The sequence below is a fragment of the Oryzias melastigma genome, linkage group LG16 (assembly GCF_002922805.2).
Source record: "Oryzias melastigma strain HK-1 linkage group LG16, ASM292280v2, whole genome shotgun sequence".
Lineage (NCBI taxonomy): Eukaryota > Metazoa > Chordata > Actinopteri > Beloniformes > Adrianichthyidae > Oryzias > Oryzias melastigma.
In genome coordinates this window covers 22,249,312-22,259,765 of record NC_050527.1, presented here as the reverse complement: position 1 = coordinate 22,259,765, position 10,454 = coordinate 22,249,312, and the positions used below count along the sequence as shown (strand labels likewise).

At 36.2% G+C, this 10,454-nt stretch overlaps 1 protein-coding gene across 1 annotated transcript in view; it reads left to right on the top strand.

Moving 5' to 3' along the window:
- bckdhb (branched chain keto acid dehydrogenase E1 subunit beta) overlaps positions 1–10,454 on the top strand; it is a 62,822-nt gene that overhangs the window by 49,446 nt on the left and 2,922 nt on the right. The window contains exon 10 of the mRNA XM_024268153.2: positions 7,798–7,943. Within this exon, the coding sequence (XP_024123921.1) occupies positions 7,798–7,938 (141 nt within the window). The 3' untranslated portion in view covers positions 7,939–7,943. The remainder of the gene's footprint in view (positions 1–7,797; positions 7,944–10,454) is intronic.

Genomic DNA, 10,454 nt, shown 5'->3' with positions numbered 1-10,454 from the left:
TTTTTTTTTTTTTTTACAGTAATGCACATAGTTACTCTTCTTTGTAACTAGTTGCTTTTACTATAGAGTAATTCGGTTACTCAGTTACTTTTTGGATCAAGTAATGAATAATTATAAATAGTTACTTTTTTAAAGTAACATTTTAAAAACTGTTAATGAATCCCTTAACTGTATTTGTCTGGGTGGGTAATTTTTTATTTGTCCTTCCCTGCCTGGAGTAGGAGGTGGCCTTGGAAGCTACCGTTCTTGTTAGTTTGCTGTGGTTCGGTCCATAAAAGGTTCAGTTTTGCAATAAAGCCTAAACAACCTTTCAGTTAATGCCCCAGAGGAGTGGTTTTCAAGTTGTAAAGCCTGCCCTCTTTGCTCTGGTGCGGTAGAGTTAAGGAGACGTACACAGCTGAGTGTTGCTGGACAGATGGTGTCTAAGGTGAGCGGTAGTGTGCTATGCAAATACAGTAGTGTCTCACTATATCTCCATTCACTTTTCATTTTGTATTCTGGCTGTTTTGAGGGTTTTTTTGTAGATTTTTGCTTGGTTACTGTTTTTTTCTGGTTATGTGTGTTCTGCATCCTGGTTGACTGTTGACCTTTTCAATCAGTGACCTCTGTGGCGTGTCTCCTCTAATAGTATGCCCTCAGTTTGCCAATTCTACATACATCCTCGAATCACAATCAGATTTTTGTTTTCAATCTATAAAACTCGACTTATTTTTCTATGAACCTTCAGAGTTTAAACAGGAAGTGTGAAAAGTTTCATGTCTGTCTGAGAAATTTGTATAAAATGTGTAGTGAGGAGTTTTACAGCTTTAAAACATCTGTAATCCTTCTTTGCAGATTTCCCGTATCATGGGTTATTTTTAGAATGTAACTCCCGCAATAAATTGAGTAAACCAAAGTCTAAGCAGCACAGAAATATGTTGTTGGCTTTGTACTGACACACTGCTTGTAATTATATCCTTTTCCTTTGCTTATGATAAATCCATGTCCATAAATCTGATTGTACAAAGTCTGTAAACTCCCCCTTATGACAATTTTTTTTTGTTTTAAAAAAACATTCTCAGTAGCGTTTTAATTATGATTATGTCATTTTTACAAAAATCCCACAACTCGAATGTCTTAAAAAAGACATTTTTCATGTATTTTTCATGTATTCCAAAGGCGTGGCGTTTGGAGCTGAGCTGAGCAGCTCTGTCCCTGACCCCCCCGTCTGATTATGATAGCTCTGTGTCTCGCTAGCGTAAATCGTCACCGCTGCTACATAAAAATATCAAGCAGTATTGGTAATGTCCAGCTGTATCGTTTAGAGCCGGATGTCAGCTCAAACGAGGAGGTGAAGAGCTTCATGGATTGATCTTTCATTGATTTACAAACCTTTACAACTGTGGTCAAATGAGTCGCCGTTCACATTTATGTTTAAATTCAAAGAGCAATAAAGGCAGTGTTCTGTCTGCAGCAGAATGATGTAGATCTTGGGATTTATGGAAAGTAATTTTCAAACCAATTAAAATAAATGTTTAGTAATGGAATGTACACCAAAAATATAATATTTCACACCCAATGTCATTGATAGTCCTAATAGATTAACTCCAAGTGAAGAATTTTTCTTCCTCTCGTGGTTTTAAAAAACTAAATAAACTAGATCTGTTTTTATAATTAAAGAACCAGAGCCATACATACACTGTGTGACTTTCTTGTATTTTTATTTTGTAAAATAATGATGGAAAAACTATAGATGTGTAGAGATTAAATAGATATTGAATGCATGGACCTCATGGAAGGAACAATTGTTTTGAACAAAGGGCCTTACCTCCGAACAATTAGGACTTTATCCTTCATTAAAAGTCAACTGCAGGTTTTTGAGTAATCAAGGCCATACATCGATTGTCTACATTGCCCAAGAACACTTAGATATAGGAGTCATAAGATAGGAAACTAATTTGGTGATTTTCTGATCATAGGTCTACCAATTTACCTCTGTGCCTCAGCCACCGATAGTCTCATCTGTCCTTTATCCATACTAACGCCTGGTTTACATTGGATGCGGAAGCGGCACGGAACGGCATCCTTGTTAACCTATGGTGTAGTTCACACAAGGCGGGGAGCGCCGCGGATCGTTTCGGCGTCTGGTCTATTTTGTGCACGAGTAATCGACGTCAATTCTGCCAGGAAGTTACCTCTGGTTTATTTTCAAAATACAACAAACTTTTCACAATAAAACACTGTGATTGACATATGCGACCATGTTTATATATCTAAACAGACTGTAGAGACTCCGTTTTTTTTTTCCAGATGGTTTTTATTAACCATGACCAAAGATCCCAAATATGCACTCAATCTGTAGGATTTATTTAAAAATTTAAAATGACGCACAACTTCTGAAGAAAAACAGATTCTATGTGTGATTTGTCTCATTATGGTTGGTAGACCTATAGATTTATTTAGAGGCAAATAATGGTTTTAAGACAAACTATTCCTTTATTTTCTGGAATATGGAGCATAGTTATCATTAAACAAAACATTCTTAGGTCTTTTGAGAAGATTTTATGTTTAATCTCTACTAAAAATAAATCAGTAATATGTTTTAAATCATCTTACAAACAAGTATTATTTGACAACAAATGAACAAGATTATGTTACAGATAATCTTAAAATTGGATTATTCACAGAAGCAACACACAATTTATATGTTTTGTTATTTCTTTTCTTTATCTAGAGCAGTAGAGGAGGCAACTCTGTGATATTCCATGTCAGTCAGAATCACGACCTCAAAATCTATCTCTGTATGCAGACATCCAGTCAGACAGTCTCACCAAGTTTGCTCTTTAGGCTGGATCAAATCTGTAATCTCCTCTAAATTTACTAGAAGTGGGAGGAAAGTACAGTATGCTGTCTGCCACCACAACTGGACAGTGGAAGGCCACACAACTCAAATTTCAGTCTAATCGTTGTTTAGTTTTAGGAAATGCATCATTATATGTATCATACTTAAATGTCAGCATAAAAATCTGTTAACATGGTAATTGTGAAAAGTTTTGTCCTGCAGTAGCAAAGACTTAAAATACGACCCAGCGGGGGCTCGGGATCACAGCAAAGATAATGCGTCTCCTGTGTCACACACACAAAAATAAAAAAGAGAGATTGTCAAAAACACCCGCAGATTGGGGGTTGCGAGTTTGACAGGAGTGGGGAAGTGCCAATATCACATTCTGTAACAGTTCAAGCCAAACCGCCTGGATCTCGGCTGAAAACAGGCTGAAACTCGTCCTAAGCTCACAGCATGTTTCCAGAGATTTCCAGATATCAGGACGCTCGTAACTTATACGTAGTGGTGTAAAGCCTGTGGGGTGGGAGGTGGCTGGAAAGCAAATATCTGTGACAGGTTTGTTCTGGAATGCCTTAGCAATTAATTCTATGGTTTTGTGATCAGAGGGTCATGGTCTCAAGTTTCCACACTATAAAGCTGCCTATGCAAGGTCTTTAGCAGTGTCTCCTCCAGGGGGACCGTTTCACAACTGACCTCTGGGCTCCGACCTCGTAATGAGCTGGAATATGTGGAAAAGCCACAGGTCCAGATGGCCTGGAAGCTGGTGTCCTAAAGGACAGTCCTGCACAGCTTGAGTATGTTATTATTGGGCTTTTACGGAACCTTTCAACCATCAGGTGTATCCTTAGCTTCTCTTTGATTTGGAAAGATGAGCAGGTGCAACAAATCTGATTATTTTTGACCACCTGTGTAAAACTCTAGAATGAGCTACATTTTTTCATTATATCAATTGGTCAGTTTGGTTGATCGGCTTCAGTGTGGTCATGAAAAAGACGGAATAATTGATGCTGTGCTGATCCATAGAGGTTCTGTTTAACCCTTCCGCTCTCTTTGGGGTCCAGATGACTCCAACCACATATTGATATGTGATCCCTTTCATGACAAATGTGGACAAAAGTGGACAGGATTTTATGTCTGCCATGGGCATTAGGGAAACTCAAAAATCAATGATTAAAAAAAAGTTCAGCGCACTGTCTTGTGGGGTTCAGATGAACCCACTTTTAATGTAAACAAGCTAAAGAGAGCGGAAGGGTTTTAAAGGGGGCTTTGACTGAAAACTGCTAAGGTTATATTTAATGATTGCTGCAGTTGTCTTACTGCAGTTGTCTGTTAGAAGTGTTGCCATAACAAAGCAATTTCCACAGGGATTTGGTAGAGGTCCCCACTGCGCTCCTTCTGAAAGACCAGCCATCACCACGAGTTATTAGTGACCTTCCTGCTCCTTTCTGCACGTTTTTCAGCATGTAAAATCTCAATCACACTTTCAGCTATTTCAGCAATCTTGGTATAAAAACATTCAGCTCAATTAGGACTGCTTGTTCTTTTGGTATTGATTACCTTTATAGTTTTTTAAATTTTGAGCAAAATATACCCCACAAGAAGTGAATGAGAAATTATTCCAATTCTTAAAAAACTTCCTTACTTAAAAACTTTGTACAATCATTTTAAAATAATTTGTCAAAATTATTTGACATTGAGCTGTTAAATTAGCATTATGCTAGCTAATTTGGGTAATTTGGCATCCACTGAGGTTTTTTATGATAATATTTTAGCAACATGCTAATGTATTGGGGTAATTCATGTAGTCTGTTATACTACTTTTGAGTTTACCTAATATTTTAGCAACGGGCTAACATTTTTTTTAATAATTTGGCATTTACTGAGGATTTTTAGTCTATTTTGGAGCTGAGTTAGTATTTTAGCAATGTGCTAGCTTTTTAGGCGACTTTGGCATCTACTAAGGTTTTTTTGGGGATAATTTGGAGTTTATCTAATATTTAAGCAACACACTGTTTTTTGCAAAATTGGTATATATTGAGGATTTTAAAGCAAACTTACTACAGATTTGTCAGAAATGTAAGCCAATTTCAGCAGTCTTTCATAGTTCTTTAACAAAATTTCAAGTCTTTTAGCCTTCAGCAATTAGATTAGCCTTAATTGCTTCAGCATTTTCAGTAAACTACTTCAGTATCTTCAGCTTCCTAATTCAGCAAAAAGCATTCACACTAGCATTATTGCAGATAATGCAACTTTTCTAGTATTTTTTTATTGTAGATTTAAAGCCAGAAACTGTACACTTACTGATATGTGCCACTCCTCTTGTATGTGGAAAGGGGGTTTTCTCCTTAATGGCAGGTGGTGCTAAATAAGCAATGGAGAAGATATCTTTGTGCAAATGTTGTGTTATTATTTGAACAGAAAGGAATTTTCAAACACTGCAGTTTGGAGACATTCAATCCAGACTTGGGCCGGGCACATGAATGCACTGGCTTGTGATTGCATTATGGTGGAGATCAACACTGAATTATATTTACTTGTTAAAAAGTCTATAGCCACTGCAGTCACAGTTATATCCAATTATCCTGCACTTTAAAAGAAACCCTGGTGTATAAATATTGGTGTTTGAAGGGAGTTTAGAGGATCCCCTGATGAGAAAGATGTGCTGTGGGGCTACCACTTTTTTTTTTTTTTTATGGCAAGGCAAAATGCCAAAGGCTACAAGCTGTTTCTCATTTGGAGAAGTTCTACAGACAACCAGCAGTCTAATTCAAAAGGTATTTACAGCAAAAAAATAAGGAGAAGGTCTTTATCTTTTAGAAACAACTGGACTATACTGAAGTGGGCAATCTTTAAACGAGGACCAGTGCAGTGCCAAAAGATCTGGGTTTGTTGTTGGACTCTTACATTTTAAATGATGAAAAGTGTTACTGAAAGGACTTGAGTTGGAAAATGTAAGTGATTCAAACATTGGACAATAAACTCAAAAAGAGCACAAGTCAATGGCATTGACAAAAATCTTTTCCTATAATCTTATCATGTTAGGATGGCTCAATATGCAGTTGGAAACATATCGAGTAAATTATGCTCAAAGCAAAGGTTATTCTGATGGGTTTGATTAGGAGCCTTTCATTTATTTCCAGATAAACAACAAGAATATAAACTTTCTAAAAGTTCTTGTATAACAGTAATAGATGTATTTATTTAGTCTTGCCTTCCCCGCACAGATATGACTAAAAGGACAAATAATGTGTTTATGCATCCTGTCACTATCACAGAAAATTTGGTTGCAGTTATACTTGCAATGTTCTTTGGTCTGAGTTAGAGTTGGTGCTTCTGTGGTCAAAAAAGGAAACAAATGGCTCAAATTTAGTCCTTGACTCTAAACTAGCACTTACACTGGGCGAAAAAAATATTTGTCAGTCTCAAATTCTGCAAGTTGTTCCACTTAAAAACAAGAGAGAATCTGTAATGTTCATAGTAGGTAAACATTAACCATGAAAGAGAGGATAGTAAAAAAAAAAAAAATGGAAACTACATTGTATGATTTTCAAAGAGTTTATTTGTATGATGGAGCAGAAAAGGACAATTTGGTCAATGATCAGAGGTCACTGCAAGACTTTGAAATGTAACCCTAGTTGCCAATAACAAAGGTAAAGGGTTTTCTCCAGGTCAGGGGTCGGCAACCTTTAACAGTTAAAGAGCCATTTGGGCTCGTTTTCTTCTGATCAAAACCTGGAAGGAGCTCCATAGTCTCACTTTGGACTTCAAGAAGTTTGGATTTGTATTCATGATATATTTTTTTAAATAATAAATATGAATTATGTCTATGTTTTAATACGAACAAAAGCAAAACTATAAAAAGAAACTAGCATCTCTCAAAATGTTTTTTTTTTTTAACAGAAGCTCAGATAACTTATTTTCAAAATAAAATATGCCAAACAGGATCATCTCAGTGCAGCTATTAGCCAATGTTGTGCAGTATTAGATAATATGTGCACCTCAGCCATCAATTTATACATTTAAGTTATCTAAATTAAAGAAAGGCTAATTAAGTAATCCTCACTTTAAAAAATGCTATTTTATATTTCTATGTTTAAATATATTTATTCAGTTTTTTCCAACATATTTTTTTAACAAAAAGACAAACAGGCAAATATATTATATGTATTTTATTTATTTATTTATTTATTTTTTCTCCTTTGTCCTCAGCAGTCTTACATTGCTGGGTTTTGTTATTTTAGTTTGGGGTTGGATCTTGGTAGTCTTGATTTACAGGCTTTGTTTATTTGTTTTCTTTAGGTAGTTTTCAGCAGTCTCCCTGACTTATTTTATGTTTGTATTTTATGTTTTTTGTAATTTTTTTCCCTTGGCGAGTCCTTTGTTGTCCAAGCAATGTGCATGGGATCAACGTCATGCTGGAAGCTGATTCTCACTGATGGAAGGAGATTTCTTCCTGAACGCGGCCTCATTCATCCTCCATCATCATGCTTCTCACTAAGAAACTTACATACTGTAGATGGGTTCATCCTAATCTATTTTAGGTGAACCATCTTGTCCCTGGTGTCCTTTGACAGCTGTTTGGTCGTGGTTATGGTGGAGTGGTTTCAGTCTGACTGTTTAAGGACAGGTGTCTTTATACAGAGAACCAGTTCAAAGAGAGGACATTATTACAGGTAACAAGTGAAGGGTAGAAGGTCTTTTTGAAGAAGGAACAGGTCTGTGAAGGGTAAAATTCTTTTTTTGTAGGAGGTAAATGCAATTTTCCGCATCATTGTACAAATACATTTTTTAGAAAAAGTCATGCAATGTGATCCTGGATTTTTTGTACATTCTGTCTCTCCCAGTGTAAGTGTATCTAGGATTAACATTACTCACCTTTATCGTATTTCCAAAGGGGATAGCTTGCAGAATCAAAAACTGCAAAGGGGCAGAAAAATAATGATGTTTATTGTTTTTTTCCCCTGTCTCTTCAGGAGGAGTGCTTCCTCAACCTGGAGGCCCCCATCAGTCGAGTGTGTGGTTACGACACCCCTTTCCCTCACATCTTTGAACCCTTCTACATCCCAGACAAGTGGAAGTGCTTTGAAGCAATCAAGAAGATGATCAACTACTGAAGCCTGTAAGAAAGAAAAGACACAGTTTGTAGTTTCTTTCTAAGACATTTCAGAGTGAATCATGTTACCACTTTGTTAGTGTATGCTTGAACCCTGCCAAGATTTATTTTTGATTTCCATTAAACAAGTTGCTAGATTGCAGTGAGAGAAAAAAATAATAATTCCAGTTTTTTTTATTATCATTGATGGCTATTAATTTGAGGATTAAAGTCACTCTGTTTAAGAGAGTTGAAATTGATTAAAAAGATTTTTCAAGTGACAAATATTTTATTAATCAACAAAGCGGAGAATAAAAATTCAAATGTATTTTTAAGGTTTTAAACCAAAAGTAAAAGCGTTTTAACAAAGCTTAAATGAAGATAATATGAAAAAAACTGTAATTGTATGTATTTGAACCCCAGGTTGCTCACTTTTCAGTGACTTTTTCATGTGTATGATACTTACTATGTAGAGCCTATACTTTTCTTATTATTTATAAAATATTATAGTGTTTAGGGTAATGTTAATAAAAGATAATCATAGCAAGTTATGTTCTTTGACCGTTAAGGTTTTCAAAGCTTGAAAGATGCTCAGTACTGGGTTTTGACATTGTTTTCCACAATATAAAGACCAGTATTTAGTTACTGGTAAGATGACAAAGCACAAGTGGGCATCATACTTTTATAACAAGGATTATACGAGACAATATTCCTAAAAGACACCACTCCACTTCAGTTAGTGCATTTCAAATGTAGCACCACAAATGTTAATATTTGTTCTCTTAAAGAACAAAAATAAAATACAACGCTTTTATTCTATTATTCTCTCTCTGATTTCTTTGGCAGTATTTCTTTTTCTATGATTGATATATAATACATGATTTGTTTGATGAGTTGCTCCATTCAGGATGTCATAAATGTTAATCATCCTGTACCACAATTGAAAATGTGAAGTGGATCAGATGACTGTAGTCTAAAACAACAAGACGTATTGATGTATTTATAGAACGGGAGCTTCCATGATACGTTGAAGAACTGTTTACTGTTGTAATCTCACATCTTCTCCTGGTCCGACTGTAGTTTAGGATTGCATCAATTCGTCATAAGTTACAGATGTTTATGGTGTTGGTTTCACTGGCACAATCAACACATCCAGTTTGATTTCAATGCTAAAGAGCTCTGGATCAGAACTGTGTTAGACCATTTCATCATCTACACTTCTAAAGACTGATACATTTATTTTTAAGCTTCTCCTATTGCAAAGAGCTACTTTTGGCTTAGTGTTGGTCTTATGTAATAACTAATTAACACCAGAGCTGATGCCTGAAAAAGCAAAATAACGTCTTTGAACTACCATAATTCTTCAACTGCTTACGCCTGCGGTGTCAGACTCCAGGCCTCGAAGGCCGGCGTCCTGCTGGTTTTTAAGAAGTCTTGCCATATTTGCTGCTGATTACCTGGATCAGGTGTGTTTAGCCAATAAGGAGCTTCGATGTCAGGTCAGATGGAAAACATGTAGGACTCCGGCCCTCGAGGGCTGGATAATGACACCTCCGACTTACACAATTAACTTAATTCCAACAGATTCTGGTGTCAAGTTTTTAGTGTCAGAATGAGCTAATTGACATAAACATTTATCTACTGTAAAGTGTTGGATTTCTAAGCTTCAAAGTCTGTTGGAATTACATCAGTAGTATCAACAGTAGAAGAGTTACGGTAGTTCAGAGAACATCAATGCTGGAGTTTGAGTGTTCAAAGGTTATTTAACCTGGTGCAGCTCTGTAGCTTCTAAAGAACTTGTGTGTTTGCACATATACAGGACCAAGTCATCTTGCTGTATTATATATTATGCTTCGTAATCGAATACTTCACGTGCTAAGTTTTCACCAAGAATTACATTTTAAAACGGCATCAACACAGGTGAGGTGAACCATGACAGCTCAACAAAAACCCGTATTGTGCTGTTCGACTTTTTTCCTGCTGAAAAATATATTTATATATATACTTTTTAAACAATTTTAACAGTTTCTCTGGTTAAAGTTCAGTAACAGACTAACAAAGATGCTGCCCCTCAACTTTCCAGTGATCAGAAAAGTCTTCTCTGTCTCATCTCTTACTGGTATGACCCACCTACTGTAAAAAAGACAAAAGGATGACTCATGTCTAACCATGATGTTTCTCCAGAGCATGCATTGTAAACCGCAGTGCATCAGGTCTGGTAGTCTTGGCAGACCTCTTAGTAGCTCCATGAGACTAGAAATGGACTGTTGCATCTGGTTTTCTGGACTTAGCAGTTGTCCACATTGTCCTGTATACTGACTGCAAAAATGCAGAAGACTGAAACTTCTCCTTGACAGAATGAGGAGAAATTAGTTTTGGAGTTCTGTCTTTTTTGGAGATCCACTTTGTTTTTTGTGGCCCACCTATAATACCCTTACATGAAACTTGGCTTTGAGTTTGCAGATGTTTCTAGGGCTCATTTAAAATGAAGCTGCAATTTGGTTTCCTGCTTATGGATGAAGGATGAAGTTGCTCTGC